At 38.5% G+C, this 24,484-nt stretch overlaps 1 protein-coding gene across 50 annotated transcripts in view; it reads left to right on the forward strand.

Moving 5' to 3' along the window:
* TENM3 (teneurin transmembrane protein 3) overlaps positions 1-24,484 on the forward strand; it is a 1,268,022-nt gene that overhangs the window by 1,149,521 nt on the left and 94,017 nt on the right. For all 50 annotated transcript variants that reach the window (XM_083459440.1, XM_083459473.1, XM_083459433.1 and 47 more), the window contains one exon: positions 13,647-13,769. In XM_083459440.1, coding sequence (XP_083315566.1) covers positions 13,647-13,769 — 123 coding nt within the window. The remainder of the gene's footprint in view (positions 1-13,646; positions 13,770-24,484) is intronic.

Here is a 24,484-nt window from a genome sequence, read left to right on the forward strand (position 1 = left end):
TGGAATATGGCTGCCTTGAGAAGATTGCAAGTCTTCCTGTTGCCCAGGAAAGCCAAAGGAGTTTTATAGGAATTATGTTGGCAGTTTTGGCTGTATATTGCTATTTGAGTCCTCAGTGGATTTTCTTTGTCCTCTTTGATGCATATATTGTGATTTTCTGTGATCAATGTATGGGCCATGTTTAAGCAGCATAGTCCATAGATGGTGGATGGTGTAGTTACATTAATCAGTTTATGTTTTTATTTAGATTTATAGCCCACTCTACTCCCACTTTCCCTGCCCCTGCAAAGTGTCAAAGCAAATTACATATATACATGTCTTGAAACATTTAGAACAGCTAAGCCTGCATTCCTGAGCAGTTATGCAGATTTAAGTATCACTGATGTCAAGCATATGATGATTTTAATCATGTGTAGGCTGGATTGCAACCCAAAATATTAAGTAGATGAAAATATAAACATGCAATTAATAGCCCTTTTTACAAATTTAATTCTGTTAAATCAAATGTATTTTTATCCTTACCAAGGCATTAATTTTAGATTTTGTGTTAACTAAATGAATGGTTTTCTTTAACCTAGAGGGGTCTAAAAGTTGTCAACTATAGTGTTGATAATAAATACTGCTGCAGAACTGACCTTATTTTTCCACTTCTTAAATTTTGAAGCAAACAGTGTTGACTCTTGGTGGGCAGATAACCCATTAATGGCCCTTTACCTGCATTTATGATACTCTTGCTCACCCTTCTAATGCTTGAAGAAGGGGACAGTGCCATTTTGGATGTGCTATTTGTACCTTAGAGGAGCCCTCTTGGGTTGGGCCATCTTGCAAGTCCCATTGACTCATCTGTTTGCACTGCTGCTAAAGGCAACTTTTGAGTGACAAGTTTAAGGCTGTGTACATTAAACCCGCAATTAAAAATTGTCTGTACAGTAGTGGGGTGCATCTAAATAACATTAAATCTTTGTATTGTTTTTATTGTTTTTTTCATGTTTGTCATCCTGGGCTCCTTTGGGAGGAAGGATGAAGCTATACAATAAAAAAAATCCTATATAAAATGTTGAAATTAGCTAAATATAATGGAATTGGTAGAGTATTCAGGAGGACTGGGCTGCTTAGTTTCTTGTTGCTGTCAAATGAGCCTTGCCAACTCAGAGAACAACTAATGATGCTCGTGCAGATGATTTCAGTGATCAAGCTGGGGTATATTATTGTAAGTTGATGTTATCATTTAAAAACAGGCCCATTTATGGCCAGTAGAAAGCAGCTACAGGTTTTGTTTTGATATTTTTTACATTTTCTTGCATGGTACACTGTTTAAAAGGTGCTGCAAAACACAAAATTGTCATGAAAAATACTTAAGGATCATTCCATATAATGGGGGACATCATAAGGGATAAAATAAACCCCAGGATATATGCAAAGCCACCATTCAATTATGGATGTTGCCCAGTGAGACAGAACCAATGAAGAATGAGGACTTGTGATATCAGGAAATAAAATGCTAAATAGAGAATGACACAATTACAATGGCTTGCAGTGCTTCCACACAGATGAAAAATGATTTGCGATATTAATGTGCTGAAGCATGTATTAGAATACCCGTACTTGTGCCATATACCTACTTAGATGTTGAGAATATTTTTTAAAATATATATATATAATTCCTCAAACTGAGAGCCATACAGCATTTTATATAATTTGATTCTGTTGAGAATGGATATAGCTATGCTGCATTTCATCACAAACAACTAGTTCATCTGCCTGCTGAAATAAACAATTCACAGGGATTGCCTTCTCTATGTATTCAACAGGGAGCTCTTTATGTACTGGTGATATTACTGATATTTCAGCTAACTCAGCAACCTAAATGTAAAACCTGGCACTCAGGGACACACTTTGAAGGTTTTGGGGTCCATAAAGCAGTTAATGGATTAAATTCACTTGTATATGGAGCTTTCCCATCTCTTCGGATGTAATATGAAATTCTCACTTAATAGGCCATCCAAGTATAATTCACGATGAGTTACTTAATATGAAATTGAAATGGTTTCCCATTTTATTTACCTGTTTCATAACAATGTGCTTTAAACAAAGTAGTGAGATGAGAAATTATTGGCTGTAGAAATATTAGCTGTAGTAGTAGGAAGTCACTTTTGAAGAGCCAGTTTGTAGCTGTTTCTAATGTTACACAAAACCATTACCCCAACTGAGACAAGTTGCAACCTGTACTGAAAAATGTGCTAATATATATTGATAATGAAAGGTTGGAAAACCTATTAAAATTCTGTATTGTGGTGTCGTAAACGGGACAAATTCTGATTGAGGCACACAAAGCACTTTCTCACAGAAGATTCATAAATGGGCTTTGTAATAGAACTGATACAGTCATGCCGTCTAGCATAGATATAGAATATAAGTTGGCGTGCATTCCAAGTCACTGTATTTATTTAATTGTTCAAGTGAAGGAAATGCATTTTTAAAGGACTTTTTTTTGTTGCCTGCAGTAGTGCAGAAGGAAACCTAGCTTCCTAAAGTGGAGCCTCATCTCTCCGACCTTTCAGCCATGCAGCTGTTTTGGCTAGCTGGCACAAGGGTATGCAGTGAGGGACTGGTGTGTCTTGTCATTCTTCCAATACCATGACAACAAAGCCTTTGGTGATGCAGTGATTCAGAGAAAGGAAACAGGGAAACAAAGGGACGCAACATGAGAGAGGGGGGAAAGCCAGGAGGTCACAACAAGGAGACAGGAGAACAACAAAGAGGAAAGCAAGAGAAAACATAGGAAAGTGAATGGGAAACCAAAAAGTAGCTTGAGCAAAGCCAAAAATCTAATCCCCAGAATGTAGAGAAAAGCAGAAAGGAAGATTTTTTTGGGGGGGGGGGACAAGTTGTTTAAACTCTTAGGAATGATGTGTAATTTATATATGAGAACAAATAAAATGTATCCTAAAAATGTTGAACATGCTTCTACTTTTCTTCATTGAAAAGGTGAAAGGCAATTAAAGGAAGCAACTATAACATACTTTTAAGCATACTTAAATACTACTGAATACTATTTTTTTAGCAGACCAATATTTTCCAAAGAAATCATCAGACTTAAATAATCCTATGCCATACGCTCTGCAGTTTAAGTGAGAAACAGTCCCCTTCATCCCTTACCCTTGACATAATCCCCATCTTTCCTCTGTTGTTGTAATGAGGGGCTGATATTGCAGGAGAAAGAAAACTGTTGGGCTGGGTTCTTTCATTTGCCTGTGAAATGCAAAAAATAAAAATAAAATAAAAAGCAAAATCCCCACATCTTCTCAAGTATGTCCAGTAATTGTGATCTGAGCATGTCATCTTCAATGCACAGCTGGCTGCTTATTTCATATTCTGGATGTTGGTTATATGTTTTGGAAAGTCCTTTAGTGTGTTTTCATGGACACAAGACTGCAAAACAGATGTGTCACTGCAAACAATCCTATGTCAATGCATTTTACCTTTGTGCTTCTGTTCAATTTTCATTTTCTTTTGTCCTTTCCCATCTCTGTTGGTGTCATCCTGTGTTTGGTTACTGGCCCTATTTTATTTATGTTTCTTTTAAGCTTTTTTTCAATGGAAGGGACAGTTTGGGGACAGTTCAGACCACCTGTATGAACAAAAAAGTAGTCTGTAAAAAACTAGCTCCAATAATTATAAATACTGTAATGTGTTATTACTAATTGAGATGTTATAAATAATGTTTAAGGGTTAAATAATGTTTTGATGTGGCATTATTATGACAGTCAAGTAGGTTTATTCATCAGAAGTGTTTTGACTAAAATGGAGCTTGACCTATTTGTCAGCCTTTTCTGCAATTCTAACCTCCCAGCAGCTGTCATGTCTCCAGGTGCATCTGCATTTTATTAACCTCTAACTTCAAAAGTTATTACTGAATTACCAAGGGTCAAAAGGAAAATGTATGCCAAGCAGCCTTTTCCTGTAGTAAAACAAATATTTAAATAGCAATAGCAATGTAAAATGCATTTTGTCCTTTATATACATGTGTGTGTGTATATATATATATGTCAGCATCATAAATCCTGCTTGATTAGATTAAGCAGCTCATTGGTGCATGAGACCATGTCTTACTACTGCTTCTGTGAACCCTTGAGTAAACCCATCCATCTTGAGCTGATCTGAGGAGTGACACAACTGAAACATATCATAGCAAAATCATAATTTGTATTGCAGTACATTAAATATCGTGACATTTAAATCTTTATTCAAAGGTTGTTTTACTATGACACAGTAATCACAAGGACCATGTAGTGCAGGCAGCAAGCCAATGAGAAATACAGCTCTAATGAGTATCCTTGACACTTCTTATGGTGATGGCTGCCAGCATGTTATTTTCAGTTGTTTGATTTATAGTTTGCAAAGGGTTATTTCTCTTCCCCAAAAATGAAGATGGAAGACAAATGAGGTAAAAGGCAAAAAAATGCAACAACTTATCAAGATCAACAATGAGCACAAATATGACTTTTTTGTGCTTGCCCACTCATCCACTTACCTTAAAGATAACAGCAATGAGTATAAAAATGTGCTATCATTAACCCATTGCATCTTGCCTGGACAGCAGTAGATGTGTTCAAACAAACTGAGTAATTCTGCTTCCATAACACTTCCTGTTGGTCAGCTGTCAGAAATCAGTTACCGTAACTAAGGTAGCCTCTATTTAACTCCCTTCCTGACTATAGTGCACTTGCTAGCTGTGTCAAACTGAGTGTTGCACCAAACCAACCAAATTACCATATCTCCCCATCCCACCCCACGACTGCTATAACATGAATTAGGCAAATAAGAAATGAGATTTGTTTTGCTGATTGTGGGGTTATTACTTGGTCCCAGAAATGGCAACTGCTTAATCCCATACTTTAAATTATGGGGGTACAAGAGGTTGGGTGGGCTGCCAGGCAGGAAACAACAAGGACAGGGAAGGCAATGCCAGCCTTTTAAAGCCACCTGTGTCCCTTATCACTTCAGGTGCCTCAGCGTCTCAATTCATTCTCCCAAAGGAGGTGCAACAAACTCACCTAAACTATGGACAGTGGCAGCAAAATTATGGCAAAAATACCCCCAAATATCAGATTTTTAAATTGTGGTAGAAATAGGGTTGCCATATTTCAAAAAGTGATAATCTGGACACAAAAGTTGTTGAGCTTTTTTAGTTTTACCATTTTTGAAAAGCAATCAATGATATGTCCAGATTTTGCAGATTTCTGCCAGGATCCTGCTGCCGACTACAGTATTCCAGGTATGTCCAGGAGATTCCAGACATAGGTAGAAATTGATGGCAGTCGGTAAGTTCACCACTAGGTACACCACTAGATGGGTGTTTCACTTGTCTACTTTGTGGCTTTTATTCTACTATTGGTTGCCTGGACTTGTTTATGTAGTCCAGAAGCAACCAATTGGGTGCCCTTCAGATATACCAAGCTTGCATTTTGAGCACACTGCTTTATGGATGTGAGTCATGAGCAATTTACACCTGCCGCAAGCTACACCTCAACGCTTTCTACATGCGCATTGTCAGAAAGATTTTGGGCATCACACGGCAGAACAGAATCTCAAACAAAGATGTGCTGTCCCAAGCCCACATTGCCAGCATGTTTACAGTCCTATCTCAGTGACGTCTGTGCTGGCTTGGTCATGTCCACAGAACAGAAGATGGCAGGCTCCCCAAGGACACGCTCTACAAGGAGCTGGCTTCAGGCACTAGGCCTTTGGCAGACCAACTGTGTGTTACAAAGATGTTTGCAAGTGTGAAGAGAAGCCTGGCAACATCAATCCTGCCATGTGGGAATCCTTTGAAGAAAACCACAGTGCCTGAAGACAGACAGTCAGGTTGTGCATCCATAGCAGTGATCAGAGGAGAAATGACCTCTGGAAGGAGCACAGAAAGAAGAAACGCCATGGTGCATTTGCAGCAGCACAACAGGACACCTTCATCTGCCTCAGCTGGAACAAAAAGTGTCTCTAGAACTCTTTTTAAAGAAGCAAAGGATATAATATTTTTTTTTAAAAAAAATACAGTTTTAATAAGAATTCTGAAGGTAACCTTTTTTTAAAGAAATGCTGTATTCTTGGGTTTGGTGGACCTAAGTAATGGGAGATCAATCCCAGATAGTTTTTCTACTGTCATAGGCAATCACCCCAGTAATATTTTGAGAAATAGTTATCATGGAAATGCCTTCCACCTCATACAAAGCTCAAAGCATAATACAATATTTACAATTTCAGCTCTGCACACTATTAATATTTGATTGGTGTTGCAAGTGTCGCATGTTGTTGTTGTCAGTGGCACTGAAAAGAAAATACTCAGTGGGGCAAGCAGCCTGTACAAAAAGAGATAAAGCAAGATAATTGGCAGTCAGAAGGATAAAAGCAACATGATAAGATATCAAGGAATTTAAAGTATAATGGTTGACCAATCAACACCAACCTCCACCTTGAAATAGGCTCATTTTCAACTGAAGGGTTTATCACAAAGTTCTTTTGCAAATCACACTGCTGCGTTTTATTTTCTGGGTTTGTGCAGTATGGCAAACTGAAACTGCATTTTTAATAATACCAAATTAAATTTTGAGCAAGCCACCCCTAAAATCCTAACGGAACATAGATATATGTATATAGTGATTCCCCCCCTCACCCCCAGAAAGGTTGACCATCTTATCTTATCTGATAATCTAGAAGAGAGATGAATATTTATCTAGATATTTTACAAGTAGAAAGTTTCCTTAGAGAGCTAAGAGTGGTATAAAGTCTGTGGAGCATCATTAATTCATTTCAAATTTTATCATGCTATTAGCGCGGTTCTTTTTGTTAGCTCGACTCTTATGTCTTTCTGTGTTTTGTTTTTTACTTTCTACACTTTCATTTTGAGCACCTTTACCTGCGTACTTTCCTGTTTACTTGTGACTTAAAATCTAGGCATCTAATCTTTTCTTAAATTTAAAATATGACCTATACTTCAAGCTTGTATGGATTAATACACAGTAAAAAAAATTATTGTTCCAGCATCTTGAAGAGCTCATTGTTTAAAGGAAGGATTGGGAGCCTGCAACCCTAGCCAGCATGGTGAATGTCCAGGGATGAAGAGAGTTATAGTAAAACATCTGGTTTGCCACTGGTTCCCCTGATTTAAACTAAAATCTTGTTATTTATGTTGGTCTGTATGTATTGCCTAGTCTGTATACCATAAACCTTTGTAGAGTACTAGTCCAGCCTTCTAACTAAAGGAGATTATGGTGTTAATATGAGTGCTGTGAGTGATGATAAGGAATATAATTGAATTCAGATATAATTGAAGTAAAATATAGAGTGCTCCTGTTCAGGTTGCCCACCAGCTAGCCATGCCATCTTCCAGAATACTCTGTTCACCACCCCACTTTTCCATTTGCAGCAGACACTCTGTAGCCACTCAGCATCCTTTGTCCTCCTTGGGCTGTTTTGGGATTGTTGTTTTGGTCCCCTCATATTGTTTTGCCTAAAGATTTTGTGGTGCTTCTGCAAAACCTCTGGATCTTCTGAGGCTGCTGACAACTCCATCTGAATTTCTCAATGACCCTGTTTTGGCTACAACCTGAAAGCAAGGTATCTTGCTAGAAGATACCTTTTGTTACAGTATTTAAAAAGTCTCTGGAGGTTCTAAAGTTGAAAATGTGGCTGGCAGCCTGGTGCTATGGGTGATTACAGAGAGCTGCTGCTCAGGAATTGCACTGGTAGAAACTAGTCAGAATCCTGTTCTTAATTGGCAACCTGTTGTCTATAATGACATTTGATATTTGGATTTTTTTCCCCTGTGCGCTTTGCATTCATTGCCATTCCTCGATTGTTTACCTCATTTTCTGACTTCCCCTGTGATAATCTGTCACAAACTTGAAAGCTTCATTAGCACCTTATTGACTTGTCAGAGCCAGAAAGACCCATCATTACTCTGGTCCTCTTGCGGTTGACTTCACCCCTGCTCCGAAAATTGTTGCAGAGCTGTGCTTTCCCCTCTGCTACACCATGATTACCAGATTGCCACCACAGATTGTGTTCAATAATGTATATATGTTCAATGATCATTTGTTATTTAAGTATTATTATGATATTATTATGATTATGATTAATTATTCAGTTTTCCATGAGAAATGACCCAAATCAACTCACAAAATGATACAAACATTAAAACCAAGTTGAAAAATGAAAGCAAAATGAAAACCTAAAAACATGTCCATAATATATATATATAAAGACAGGTCTAACCCACCAAACTAAAGGATAAGAAAGAAAGAGGCCACAAGTACCTAATACCCTCCAAATGAAGGGCCAGAAGTCTGGCGAATATATATATATATATATATATATATATATATATATATATATATATATATTAAATGCCTGACACCTAAAAATAGGTTAGGGTTAGGGTGGTGATGGGGGAAGAAAAGGGAGGGGTGGCATAGAAATAGGAGGCACTAAGCAATTTAACTCTAACTGCACTCACTATGGGATCTGGTAGATGAGCAGTCCACCACAGAAAAGAGTTTACTATCCCTGCATTGGCACAATAATCTTTGGTTCAGTTTCATCCACTGGTAGCTATACCCAGCTAAGCCATTTATACCACAGAGATGGAAGCTAATACTTCATAGTCATTGAATTATATTGGTAGTGCGCCTATGCTATTAGCAAGTTATTTAAAAATGAATGAAAACAATTTAGGAGCAACCATATGTATTTGGTATGTACAAAGTTCAGAATGCCAGGCTGTGCATCTCAGGGTTGAAGTTGTTTTGCTTAATAGATGATGAACTATGACTTGCCTATATGTAACTTGCAGAACAGCATAGTGCAAACCATATAACCTACCTTATGATTGTTACTCATATTGCTTTGACAATTTAGTCTCACACCTGCAAATATTTTTCCCACTAGAAATATATAGTTAAATCCCAAAGAATATCTGTAGTCTCCATTGTAGATTCATATAATGGTAGGTTATAGTGTGTTATGATTGTAAAGCTTACATGATCACTTGCATTTTGAATGCTTGGATGTAAAACATTAGGATTCTCCTTGATATTAAAACTAATCAGGCAAGATAATTATTTTGATTTACTTCTATGAAGTAGTATCACGCATAGCAAATGGCTTAAGAACTCCATGTGAAAATTTGTGTATGAATACAAGCTCAGTGAGCATTTTTGCAGATAGGTTGGTCTGCAGTTTTGTTTTCTGTACAGTTGAAGGCAGTAGATAGTTTTATGACACCACATTGCAAAATAAGAAAATGCAAAGTAGGCAGTAGATATTTTTATGACACTGCATAGCAAACTAAGAGGATGCAAAAATATATGTTTAAGCACCATATATTTAAAAGATGAATGATTAGTGTTGGAAACAAACCACTACATTCATTTAGGTTTCACAACACCATTCAATATTTAGCTGAATAGACCTAGACTATGCTTAATAGTCCTAGATTGGCCACTGTTGCAGAAGCAGGAAGTACACCACCCAAAAGAGGTCAAAATAAGTCACAGATTCACACATGCTAATTTATATGTATAGATGCAAATGTAGAATTGAAATAGAAATAGATATCTCACTCTAGGGGAAAAGGCTATGACCAGGTGAACTGTGTGCATGCTCAGTGTGTTGTAGTAGAAGTGGCGATTTTCTAGCCATAATATTTGCTTTCTGTAACTCTTTATATCTAGACTGGATTTGAACTGGACACGTCTTCAAAAAGAAGGCTATCATTGATAGGACACATAGATACAAACTAATAGCCTGTATGCATGAGATGAGTTTGATGGGCAGATTCACACACAATTTAATCCCACCACATCTGTTAATATGTTAATCAGCCATTGTGGATTGCACCTCTTGAATTTCACATTTAACAATTTAAAATGAACTCTATCATGATCTTCATTCATCATTCACTTTTCAATTTAAACCAATTATAAATTTAAAATATAAATTTAAAACAATGAAGTTTTTTTTCTTCTGATTTATGATTCAAGGGGATGTAAAACCTTTCCAGTCTTACAGAGTACAAGGCACAATGAGAATGCTAATTTGATAGGACTGTATATGTGAGAGAGATATTTAACATTGTAATTGTACTATCCTTCATAGATAACTTTATGGAACACAAGTTTTCCCATTCATGCAATGAAAGGTCAGCAGATTGGGTTGATTGCTCCACCCACAGTCTAAGTCAGGAAACAACGTTTGGGGACTCCCAAGTCTCTATTTTGTTCCTGCCTTCATTGAGTGTAGCCAGATCACATTCTGCTCCCAACTTCTTCTCTCCTGACTTACTCCTGTCTTTATAGAAGCCTTTTACTGCCCCTCTTAGAAATACCTCATCTGCTTTCAGGAAGCCAGGATCCTTTTCGTCATGGCTCTGTGACTCATCACTCTCTTGGGCGGAAACTTAGCTGGAGAAGCCCAGAGTAGGCTAGTGGAAACAGCTGTTTTTTTCTACTTCCATTTTTGGTCCAGAGATCGGGAATGCAAACCACCCTTTTCTTTGGCTCTTCCCCACATCCGCTAAGCCTCTGCTTCATCCCTCCACTCTCACCAAGTCAACCAGATTGGGATAGCTCTTGTATGTCCCAATCTGCTGACCTTTCATTGCAGGAATGGAGAAAAAATACTCTTGTACCTACCTGAAGCATAGTTTTCCATTCCCAATGAAAGGTTAGCAGAGCCCCACCTTTGAGGCTAGCTGCAGTGGCTCCATTTCTCCTTCCTTTATTTCTGGAATGTAGGGCTCTCTTTTTTCCTTCTTAACTCCTGTCTTTAGCTCAAGCTTGATGAGTTTGCAAACTGAATCCTGGGAGCCCCACATCCCAAAATGTTGCTGCCTGCCTTCAGCCATGGACAGAGCAATCAACACAATCTGCTGACCTTTCATTAGGAATAGAAAATAGAAAACTATGCTTCATGTATGTACAGTTGTACTATTAAAGAGGTGACATGTTCCTGAAGAACTTTGAAGAGGTGTTCCTTTGCACTTTTTTTCCTTATCCTCCAAAACAATATTAAGTATTTAACAGCTATGACAAGTCCAATGGAAAAATGCATAGACTTGCCTTGTAGATGTTTTTCTCTTATTCATTCTCCAATATCCCTTTTATTTTCCTATAGCCACTTCAAATAGAACTTACAAAACTGAGGTTTGGTGTATTAGAAGATGAATGTGTTCAAACATTGTGAAGGGTGAAAGTATTTAAATGAACCCGTAGGGAATAACTACTGCATTGTGGACAGAAAATACACAAAAGCTGTTTCCCTATCCCTCTCAAAACACACTCCTTCAATTGAGACTGGATGCTGAGTACATAAGTAATGGCACTGATTAACATTTTATCCAGATTAATGTAACATGGGAAATAACCATTGCAATTTTTAGACAAGTGCCTTATATGCCTGCTTGGTGAACTAAAAGCAAGTCTAGAAACTCCTCTTTTAACTGTTGCTGAACAACTGTGAAATGAAAAATGAAAAATATTTGTTAAGATATTCTCTAACCTTTTTTTGGGTAAATAGCAAGTTTCAGAAAATTAATCCACAACATCATCTTGACATATTTTTGTAGATTGTAGTGTGAAAACAGAATTGGAAACTATGCAATCAAGATTAGATCTTCCATTGATAAAACTCCAGATTAATGGATTGATCTAATCCACTCACAAGAATATATTATGCTTTCTGCCATCCAGTGACAAGAGATATGAGTGCAGTTTTAGAAAGGCTAGGAGAGTTTTCATGAGAGCATGAACTGCATTCATTGTGGAGCTAGATTTGATGGGTACATTTTTGCTTTCAGAAGATAAATTTGAAGCACGCTACATTAGTTATATCTAACAAACACATCAGCTTCTGTTGTCCTTTTCCCCCTAGTAGTTGAATCCACACATTATTGTGACATGTTAAAATTCCTGAAGAGTGATGTTAACTGTAACAGCAAAAAGAAAAACAAACTATAATACCATAAAGGCTAACTGTCATAATATGGCATGAGCTTTCAGAGGCAAGAGGTATAAAACAGACGAAATAAAATAAGAATGTGATGAGTATATATGCACCATCTTTGAATAACAGGCAAAGATAGCTAGAAAACTACATTTTTATTTTTATCTTACAAAGTGACTGAGGCAGAAGCTGTAAAGAAAGCAAGGTCTTTTAATTAATTTTCTCTCGGAAATTAAAGCAATAAATGTAGGAGTGAATGGAGATGCTACTGTAAACATCAGACCCTGGAGATTGTCAAACTTCATCAGCAAATGATGATAACTCTTCAGCGGTGATTGTTAATATTCACTGGTAGTTGTCAACATATACTGGAAGAATGTTAAAAACTATATCCACAGCTTCAGATTTCTGACATTCACAATAATCGACATTGCTAAGTATTAAATCAGACTAGTTGAAACATTCTAAGTAATGAATATTTAGAACACACATGCCCAAGTGGGAATCAGTCTTTGTTTTGTTTTTCTATTGAAACCATGATATTGAGACAGTGTAACTGACAGTACATTGGCCTTGGGGATTCTGCATACTCATAGTAAAATAAGGCAACAATAAAACATAAGCAGTAGGCAAGTCATGAAAAGGAATTTCATGTGCAGGGTATTCATAATATGTGTAAAACTGGCAGTGTTCCAGATATGATGTTTAGACAGGAAGAGTGGTATTGGGAATAAGTAATTATTAAGATGTAGAAAAGGAAATAAATGTAGAAAAGGAAATAGATCTTAGAATCAAAGATCTGAAACAAATACTTCTTTATGTACCTTAGAGAAAATTTCAACTTTCTGGTTATGAGAGCAATAGAAAAGTGGGAAACAATGAAATGATCCATATGTATTGTTCATAGTTATTACCAGTGCCATCAACCAGGCTAGTGATACTAATTAGGATGGCTCTGAAAGGAAGACAGAGTTTCACAACGACTTTCACACCCTTGAAAAGCACATGCCTTTGATAGCTTGAAACGGAACAAAAATACTCACCTGGGACTGGGTGGGATAATAATTAGGCAATGCTTCCTGTCTTGCTATGTTTCATCGCTGTGAAACTGCCACAGCACAGCATGGCAAAACAGAGAACCATCCGCCCTGTCAAATCAACAAGGCTGTTACTTCAGAAGCAGTTCAGTGAGGCAATGCAGGAAGAATCTTCAGGTAACTACTAGAAATCTGGAGGGTAAAGACACTGTCTCAACACTTCCAGGAAACCATTTGTTTTAAGATGAAGTGAGTTGCTTTGGGAAGGTAAGGGAAGTATGGAGAGTGATGTGGGAATTATGCTATAGTAAGAAGTGACTGAGAGTTGTGCCATGGTGGTGACCTGCATTATGTTTAGCGACCAGAACTATTTATTCTTGCTAAAACTGCCTTGCGTCTTTGAAGTGGATTCAGTAATTACGGTATTACCTAAACCAAAAACAAATTCTGAACAAATTAAATGCTTATGTGAACGAACATGCCTGTTACTGTGTTTAAAAATACAAAACTTAGATGTTCTTTGTAAAAGGCGAACTTCACTACTGGTTTAGTGTGGATTGTTTCTTATCTCTCATGAATTATTAAATGATATGTTTTCTTTGTCCCCAGCAATGCATCTATTTGGCCTCAACTGGCAGTTACAGCAGACTGAAAATGACACATTTGAAAATGGAAAAGTGAATTCTGATACTGTGCCAACACACACTGTGTCATTGCCTTCTGGTGAAAATGGTAAGAGAGAATCTTACTTCTGCTTAGCTTGCCTTTTAAATATATCAATATTATTAAGGTTCTCTCTCATTTCACAATTGTTCCGTCCTTTATTGAAATTTCAGTGTCAATTTTAAAAGGAAGAAACAGAGAACTGCCAAGTCGCATGTGATGCAGCGCTTTGCATTTTTAATAGCTGTGAAGAATTTAAAATTTGGTAACCTTGCATAGGCCAGTCGTCTACTGTGCACACATACTTACTATGGGGTCCAGAATGTAAAAACCGCTTGTTATCCTACATGGAATATGGTTCCATTTGGTGACGCTACACTATGCGATCTCTTTGCTGCCTTCACTGCCACCAAGCCAGTGTTAATATGGGCTCTTAACAGATTCAGATTCATCCCACTTCTTTCTCCACCATCACTCTGCCTATCAAAGCACTTCAGTGCTCTTTGTCTTTCAAAAACAGTAAGAGAGAATACCTCATAGTAATTGTGTCAACTGCCTGAGTCACCTCCCCATTCCACAGATCAAGGAATCCACAGCATTCAGGAATCCTCCTAGATCCAAAAGTCTCCAAGCAGGGGGCATATTAATTGAGTTCCTACCCTGTAGAGATCATTAGTTCCAGCAAACTTAAACTACATCAGGCAGTGATCTGCCCATTGAAATTGATTTTTTTTTTGTAGGGGGAGAACCCTACCCATTAGCAGCCTTGCCTTCATGAGCAGCAACTGCAACTGATGTTACCTCAAAGAGGTCTCCCCCACTGGCAGTGATCTGTCTGTGGCAAGGCCAAGGGATATTACTCGAAATCACCTCACAGGCCAATACATGTGTTATATAGTCTGGCTGTGGCGGGTGTTATCATCTACTTTCCTTACAGATGGTCTTGTGACTACTCCCAGATCTGCAGTTCCCTCTAGGGCCTAGGCCATTTACTACTACTGCTGGCTCATCTGGAGCTGCAGCAGCCACAAGAGATATCTTCCCATCCCATGATATTACATTGTGGGACAACACCCATAAAATGGATGCAATAGTCACTTTGGGACGGGGCTTTGATGTTCATCAGTGGAGGTGGAATTAACTTTACAGTGAAACATGATTGCTTTATTGATTACGGGTGAAAAATGGCTTTGGCATGGGCATTGGGTATGTATCCTGAATCAGCCAACCTGATTGCTGGCTGATAATTCCCAACAGGGTCAATTCTGGGAGCAAACCCAGTCCCTGAAAAAAACTCTTGAGCATCTGCGGACTGTAAATTATTACATAGGCGACAAAGAAACTAGAATGGCTAAATTGTTGCATGTGTTAGTTGTGTGTGGCCTGTTTGCCTTTCTTTGAACGTGCTTAAGGCTTTCCTTGTGTTATATTGAAGATGTATGATTCCCTCCTATTGAAATCTACCAGATCATGTGCAATGTGTTTATCTTTTTTGAAAGTTGTATTAGGATTTCATATTGCATCTGCCTCTGCCAGGTAATATATAAAAGTCAAACACTATATTAATTTTGTTGTAGGAGCTTTTAAAACACAAATCACATAAAGGGATTATATTTTATTGACTTTCCCTGATGTTGCCCTTTAAGTTTCTCTAAAACTTCAAAGAGTCCATGCCCTTTTGGCTAACAGATCAATAGTTTTTAAATGGAAAACCTTATTTAAATGGTTGATGAATACTGTATTTACTGCACTATTTTCTTTAAATCTGTTTTCCCATTCACAGTGTACAGGTGACCTCTGTCACTGTGGAGGAAGATAGAAGAAGCCTTTTCTGTTCACTTTTCTGCCCATCACAGTTCCAAATTATAGAAATGATATGACTCAATTTCCCATTTCTGCCATTTTTTAGACATCTTGCCTAAGAAGAATGCTCCTTTATCCCTCCTCTCATTCCTTTTTGCCTCAAATCTGTGCATTGTACTTTGGTATCCATTATCTCTATCCTTATGTGGGCGGCTTCCTACTTAAAGTAAAGAACAAGGGGAGAATCTATTGTGCATTTAATGAATATATATACATTATAGCAACAGCTGCGGCTGCGACATTCTTCAGCTATGACTAATGAATGCAAACTTCTATATAAAACATCATTTTCACTATCATTATTGACAATTTCATGGAATTTGTGACAAATAGAGTGAGAAAGAGATGTGTTCTTGAAACTGCTAATGTATTGGTATTAAAAAAAGATAAAGAATCAGATCATTATAATTGATGATTTCTAGTACATTCTGTTCAGATAACTAGTTTTTGCTACAAGATAGTTAACATTTCATGACATTCAATACTGGAACACTGCTACAAGTTACAGCAAAAGGAAAAGGAAGTATAATGATGTTATATTTTGGGATTTTTGCCATTTAGATTGTTGTGGACCTTTGAGCAACAGACAGTTGGTGGAGGGAAAGATGCTCTGCCCCCATCAATGCCATTTGAGAAAAGGCTCATGGCATTATCCCCCTCTCTTCCCCACCATTTAGAAAGTTGTCTCATCCTCCCAATCATTCAATCACCCTCACGACTCAATAACTGATTGGTGGGTTTCATTGTTCTCCAACAAGACCAAACCCAATTAATGGTTCCTTGTCATCCTGGAAAAATGTGATAAGTGGGGTGCTACAGGGTTCTGTCCTGGTCCCATTGTAGTTCCACATCTTTATAAACGACTTGGATGAAGTAATTGAGGGGATGCTAATCAAATTTGCAGATGATATGAAACTGGGAAAGGTAGCTAATTCCACAGAAGACAGAATCAAAATTCGAAATGACCTTAGCATTTGGAGAACTGGGCGCAAACTAACAAGAATTTCAATAGGGACAAATGTAAGTTTCTGCACTTAGGCATGAAGAATCAGATGCACAAATATAGGATGGGGGACATCTGGCTTACTAGCAGAACATTTGAAAAGGATCTAGGGGTCTTGGTGGACCATAAGCAAAAAAAAAAAAAAAAAAAAAAAAAAAGGCTAACACTATTCTAGGCTGCATCAACAGATAAAGGGAAATAATAGTCCCACTCTGTTCTGCCTTGGTCAGACCACACCTGGAATACTGTGTCCAGTTCTGGGTGCCACCATTTAAGAAGGATGTTGACAAGCTGGAGCGTGTACAGAGGAGGGCAACAGAGATGATCAAGGGTCTAGAAGCCAAGCCTTATGAGAATGGTTGAAGGAGCTAGGTATGTTTAGCCTGGAAAAGAGGAGACTGAGAGGAAATATGATAGGCATCTTTAAATACTAAAGGGCTGTCACAGAGAAGATGGAGCAAGCTTGTTTTCTCCTGCTCTGGAAGGTAGGACTCAAACCAATGGTTTCAAGTTATAATAAAGGAGATTCTGACTAAACATATGGTAAAACTTTCTGACAGTAAGAGCTATTTGACAGTGGAAGAGTCTCCCTCGGGAGGTGGTGGACTCTCCTTCCCTGGAGGTCTTTAAGCAAAGGTTGGATGGCCATCTAGCATGGATGCTTTAGCTGAGATTCCTGCATTGCAGGGGATTGTACTAGAAGACCATTGGGTCCTTCAGATTCTCTTATTCTAAGACCAGCAGCAAAATTGGCCCATGGGCCAGTCGTGCAGTCACCTGACACCAGTGATGCCAGCCAGAGCATTGTCCATCCCAGTCCATCCCTGCTGCTGCCTAATGCTTTGCTCTGTGCTCTAGCTCCAATACAAGTAATAGTATTCAGGAGCTGGCGTCAGGCATAAGTCAGCAATAGAGCACCTGATGTCAGTGAAGTTAACTCTTTATTCAAAGAAAAAAATAGCTCAGTCTTAGTGATCACAGCAACCCTTCCCAGTAGGTCTTGCCCCAATGAGGCAGTTGTGAGGACTGAAGGTCCCCACCTTCCCACTGCTTTCTTCCCCAGCAGCCTAAGGCTCCACCGTCTTTTCTTTCATTGCTCCTCCCTCTTCATTTCTCCGCATGTTCTGGGGTTTCCCCAGCTGGTGCCTTCCACCACTCCTCTGCATCCAACCGGTCCATGACAAGTATACGCTGTGACCCACTCAATAAAAGGCATGCAGGTTACTGAGTGGGGAAAGGCAGTGGGAGCTTGCCAGATATGACCATCCCATACCCTACAGAAATAGCTGTTACTGCTGTCAGTCATACTCATATGTCTTGAGGTAGGAGACAGTTCTGCCACATCTGTGGTGGAAAGTATGGTTACATAATGGGAGGCACATGGCTGTGATGTGATGACTAGAAAGTTGTTGGGAATAAGGCTGAAAGGGCTCAGCTGATAGCTGGACATAGAATCATAGAATCATAGAGTTGGAAGAGACCACAAGGGCCATCGAGTCCAACCCCCTGCCAAGCAGGAAACACCATCAGAGCACTCCTGACATATGGTTGTCAAGCCTCTGCTTAAAGACCTCCAAAGTAGGAGACTCCACCACACTCCTTGGCAGCAAATTCCACTGTCGAACAGCTCTTACTGTCAGGAAGTTCTTCCTAATGTTTAGGTGGAATCTTCTTTCTTGTAGTTTGGATCCATTGCTCCGTGTCCGCTTCTCTGGAGCAGCAGAAAACAACCTTTCTCCCTCCTCTATGTGACATCCTTTTATATATTTGAACATGGCTATTATATCACCCCTTAACCTCCTCTTCTCCAGGCTAAACATGCCCAGCTCCCTTAGCCGTTCCTCATAAGGCATCATTTCCAGGCCTTTGACCATTTTGGTTGCCCTCCTCTGGACACGTTCCAGTTTGTCAGTGTCCTTCTTGAACTGTGGTGCCCAGAACTGGACACAGTACTCCAGGTGAGGTCTGACCAGAGCAGAATACAGTGGCACTATTACTTCCCTTGATCTAGATGCTATACTCCTATTGATGCAGCCCAGAATTGCATTGGCTTTTTTAGCTGCCACATCACACTGTTGGCTCATGTCAAGTTTGTGGTCAACCAAGACTCCTAGATCCTTTTCACATGTACTGCTCTCAAGCCATACACATATTGACCATGGTGGGATCTAATATATCCAAGTCAACTGTTGCCCAACTGCTAGTGGGTGAATAATAGAATCATAAATTGCCTGGTCTACGTTAGGTAAGAAGTATGGGGAAATGGCTGACTTCTGCCATCATTATTTTTTTTCTAGCAACTGGGCGATAGAATGGCATGTTTAATGAAAACAGGACTGTTGCCAACAAGGGCAAGCTCATTGTCCATAATGCTTAATTCAGCTTTCCTCATGTTCTGATACAGTTGCAGCATGTATTTCCCCAATTTCAGTGCTCTATGTTGGCTGGCAGGAGTAGAAAAAGACACACTGCAGTGACATTATATATTAGAGTTAAGTTGAATCGGGAGCATTTGGGATGGGGCTGCCATTTTCAGCAGAGTTTTGTTCTTTGTAACTTGTAGTTCTTCTCTGAATGTTCTGCATTTTATGACAGGAAAACGATACAGTATTTATTTATAAACAAAATGAGAAGTGAATTGAATGGAATGATGTTAAGAGCTTGGCACAGGCATACATTATATGTGTAAATAAATGGAAAGTGACTAAGGCCGCAATCCTAACCCCACTTACCTGGAAGTAAGCCCTAATGAATTCAATAGAACTTAACTTCTGAGAAGTGTTTAAGATTGAGCTTTTAAGATATGGACACATCTGCAATGTTTACTCTGACGCTACTAAATGTTCAGATATAAAGTGCATTGGAAGTGTGCTACAGGGAAAAGTCTATTTAGGATGCCTTAGGTAGCTTAAACATGCAATCTGATTTAGTCCAGTACTGGCTTAGTTCAGTCTGTAGTGATCATTGCATCAATCAGTACAGTACAATATAAGCCAACTTGTTTCATATGTTTACAAACAGACTTTCAAGCTGCTACCAAATAAAGATTAGTGCTGATGCAGAAATCAATCCTAGTAATTACTTAATAAGTGCTGCATGTCAAAAATTCTTACACGTAAAAGAATTACACATTGTCTAAACATTCCTCCCTAATTATTTTGTGACTTTCCCTATGTGAGTAATTACACTGTGAAAAACAGACCATCTATTTAACAAGGTACAGTGTAATTGAGCTCTCTCTCACTTAGAGGGTGAACTCTGCTAGCTAATGTTACATTTACTGTGCATGCTTCCATGGGAGTTTGAGAAATTTCAATAAATGTTTGAAAAGTAAATTAGGTTCTCAAATAAATATCCCTGTAAACGTCAGTGGGTTAATTTAAAATATTGATTACAATTAAGAAAACAGTTTGAGAAAAGCCAAGCTTATTCTGTTCTAGATGATGATTTTTCTTCAACTACTCTTTTATATTAAAAATAAAATGCTGATTAGCATAATCTTCATGTAAATAATTTATTTGTCGTTTGATGTACTCAAGGATCATTTGCTGAAGTTGTATACCTTAAGACATTGAAAAATAGCAAAAGACGAGATTAAAAATGCCATCCCACGCTATTTAAAATATTTGATATATTGTTTGAAATACTTCATTCTGATTAAATGATCTCCTGATGAGATTGTTTATTGATTTTTATACAAGAACCTTTCTTGTTTTTAACTATTTTGAGCTGCAGTTACTCTAACCAAATGTGCTAGGAAATGATGCTAGTTGTTTTTGAAAGAATTGTCTCAGCTATCTCACAGTTGGTGGTATGATTCCAAGGTTATGTTATGCAATTGGATGGTGTGCTATTGATTGGCTATAAATTTAATCTTACTCCTTGATACCCTTTAAAGCTTCCCATGATCACTGAAAGCTTGAAATTATATTAAACTATGCTCTGCATCAGGCATTGTTAATCTTTTAATGTCTTGGTAAATTATACCAAATTCATTTTGTATTATTAAATTAAATTAATAATTACTTTTATTGATTTGTTTAAACTTTAGCCTACCTATTTGCTAAATAAACATTGTCATAGTTGTGTCTTGCTTTTGTACATCCTTAAGAAAAAAAATTGTTCATTGTTAAGTAAATATTTAAATACAGTAAAGTACAGATTTATGTATGTATGTATGTATGCTGTGTGTGTGTGTGTGTGTGTGTGTGTGTGTGTGTGTGTGTTTCTTAATAAAATTATGGAGCACTGAAATATGGGCTGAGGAGAATTTGAAAATGTAGCCTTTTAAACAATTTGTTTTTAACAATCATATAGGAATGTTAATACAAATACCTAGAGTAGTTGTTACTGGCTGTTCTTTCCATATGGGTTAGGGGACAAGATTTTGCTTATCAGGAAGCCTAGCACCAATATTTTGTTTTACATTTTATGACAACACACTTTAAGGCACAAAATGAAATTATTGCAGGTCCCTTCTACATGAAATGAGCCCAGTGTATAAAAATATCTGGACTGTCAGATCACATGTTCCCTCTTCTCCCACTGTCCCCACTTTATCATCAGCATTAACCCAAAACATGAGCTCCTTTGTTGGTTTTCATCTGATCATGGGAAGACTAAATGAGTTTTGGACTATTCCTGGTTCAATGTGCCCTGCAGGCCAGATTTCCTTCCTCTTCTGACCTTCACATGCTTAGCACAAAGGTCTGGAGGGGACTTTAAACAGCTCAATTTGTGCAGAAACTTTCTGTTCAGCTGTTTTGTCTATAGCACCCTTTGTTGTAGAACTTTTGTGTATTGTAAAGCTGCTGCCTGTCAATTTTGGTTGAAGAACCTGTTTTCCTACTTTACGGGTTTCTGATATCCCAACTATTCATTTTCTCTGCAATTTTTTTAAGTCTATTTTTTAAGTCTATTTTTTTCCTCTTTTCTCTGTCCTCGCCCCCCACAAGCAATTTTAAACTTTTTATGAAAAAGCACATTATACATCCTCCCTGGTGCTTTAGCTACCCACTCCTGTACAGCACCAGTCCGTGAACCCTTTCCAAATAAACCTTAATAATGCACATATATTTTCCATTTTTGCAACGCACTAACTTCATGGTTTAATTGACCTTTCCAGTATGACCTCAGAATCTCTGCTTGAATAGTCACAGTCAGTTCAAGACCCATATGTGTAGGCAATAGTTTTCTCAGTGTGTATTACTTAACACTTAAAACAATGACTACAGGCACACTTCAGTGGACTACACTAGCAAGCTTCAGCTGGACTGACAGAACATCTACAAAGAGAAGAGACATACACTAGAAACAAAAGAGCTAGTGATTAATTTATTGTTGCTTTCTCTCTTTTTTATAAGTACCGTTTTGAAAGAATGTGAGACAGTATTGGTATTCAGCAATACCACAAGTGATTTAAAAGAATACCACCCACCTGAACTAAGGATCCAACCCAATGCTGCCTGCTGCATGTTACTAATTGACTCCTGCAGCCTTGTGAGTGTTTTCCAGCACTCAGTGCAATGCAAGAAACAGAAAACACCCCCTCCCATCACGCTGAAGCTGAGGAAGAGTCGCTCCCCCTGCGACGGCCATGCTGAGTCACATCCATTGCTGCAATCCCACAGGGAATGGGTATTATTTAGTATGGCACTTTGGACTAGTCCATCTTCAGTTCCAGCTGTAACATTTATGAGAGTCCCCCCTCAACCTGTTTCCTGTGAAAATCGCAAAAGTGGTTTTTCTTTTTGTCCTGTATCAAATTGAAGAGAGAGAAAAATGCCTCTTCAATATGCAGGATTCTGATAAAATTCTTGGACAAGTGTATGTAATCTATCCTGATATTTTGTCTGGCCTCTGAGTCAGCATTTTGATACTTCAATTGAACCCATATAAATAATCAGACTGGGTTTTGGGTAAAAACAGGCCACAACTTTATTGAATAAAGTTCAATGAAAGAGGTTTGGCTTGGGCATGGGGCAATCTAAATACTTCTGGCCCGCCCGCCGGAAGTAACGCGTGGTCAGTCCAGGCAGGGGTTTCTAAGACTTACATCAAATAGGGTGACCCCCACAGGGTCTTTGGCCCTGGGCACATGGACATGGCCACGCCCCCCGGATCCCTTTAATGGGATACCTCAGCATTTGGAGGGGCAGGTGGGGACCACAACCTGCCTTCCATCTAAAACAAGGGATTGCCCCAGTGCTCAACTAGTTGTGACGAATTGCTATGAGGTAGGCAAAACCACTGAATCAGTGCCAATTAGCCTGGTGGGCAAATTCCTACCCAGCCCCGTAAAGAACGGCGACCACCATAGCCACAGCAAAGTCATTGCCTATCAGCGTAAACCATGGGTGGGTGGGATGAGGGAAAACCTGGCGCAGGAACAAACAGGCTGTGCCCTCGGTGAGGGGGCGGATCCAAGGGAAGCCTACCATTGGCTTCGACTCCTGGCACAGCCCACATCCCAGCCTGCACCCCCATTTGCCAATGCAGGGTGCAGGCTAAGATCCAGCTCCTGATAAGCAACGGGGGCATATGCCCCCTCCGCCTATCAGGAAGGGGCCTGCCATTTGAATTCCACTGTCAGGGCCCCAGTGAAGCCTCTTCCAACCAGCAACGCCGCCACACCAAGAGAGGTGAGCGGACTTAGACACTCATACCTAATCTAAACTTGGGAAGTACAGTATTCAAAATACATAGCAGCTAGCATCTTTTGCTTTATTTGATCTTGTCCTATGTTTACAGCATCTTTTAATGCCATTATGTAAAAATAAATAAATGATGAAATGTTCTTACAACATATTTTAAAAGATACTTTCATTATCCCAATACCTCTGACATATGTATGCTCCATTAATAGTTTTGACAGGTGATGCTACACTTTTAAGTCACTACTTGTTGGTGTTATTAAAGCACTACAGAAAGCAGAAGAGGGGATTTTGAAAATCAAATGTAGGCTTTGCTCAAACGTTGCTTTTCACCCAATTTAGAGATGCAGAAAATTCAAAGCTTGTTTTATCTACCTTTCTGAAAGCACCGTGCACCATTTATCAATAGCACTGTGCTAAGCAATTTAAAGGTAGAAAAAAAGAGTAGAGGTATTAGTAATAGCTGACAGGATAGGTGCAGCTGCAGAATGGGGAAAGCTTTACATATGTTGCATGGCAGCTAATTTTAAAGAGGAGTTTCAATGATGAGAGACTATATTTTTGTACAGAAACCAAATTTATTGAAATGTTTTAAGGAACATGCACTATCTAGAGAATGATATATATAACACAACACTGATGCTTCACTTGAGTAGGTTATAGATTGCAATGTTCTGTGGTTAGAATAGAAGGATGAGGCATAATAATCATATTTTCATATGCTCAAAGTATGTTGTTTCAAGAGATATCTCGTCATATATTGAAAGCAGGAAATCCCATTTTTCCCCAAAATTTGGCTGACTTTGTGTCTTTGCATGTGCACGTTATGTAACTAATTTAAATAGACAGAGTTTGAATTATTTTTCGCAGAAATGAATACGCTTTGAAAGAATACTTCACAGAGCATTCCTAGTGTGTAAATGAATGCCGTACTACCTAATGTAGCGTAAAATTGTACTTATCAATCCCAATGATTGTTTTGCTACCTGTTTACATGAGAATTTATCTGCAAAGCTGTATACTCCATTTCATCTTAATTTTCACTTTCAAGCATACTGTTGTGTTTAGACAGAATGATAAGCACCAGAGTTAATCCTACTTAACAAGATACATATTTTGCAGAATAATTAGGTTAAGAGTGATCAGAATGAGAGTATGTCCTACAACACTTGCCTTAACAATATACCTTGGGGAAGTTGTGGGATTTTGACTTTGAAGGTATTTATGTAAGCTGCCCTTGTGTTGTTAGCTCTTCAGTGAATTCC

Source organism: Podarcis liolepis, assembly GCF_965112155.1.
Source record: "Podarcis liolepis genome assembly, chromosome: 9".
NCBI lineage: Eukaryota > Metazoa > Chordata > Lepidosauria > Squamata > Lacertidae > Podarcis > Podarcis liolepis.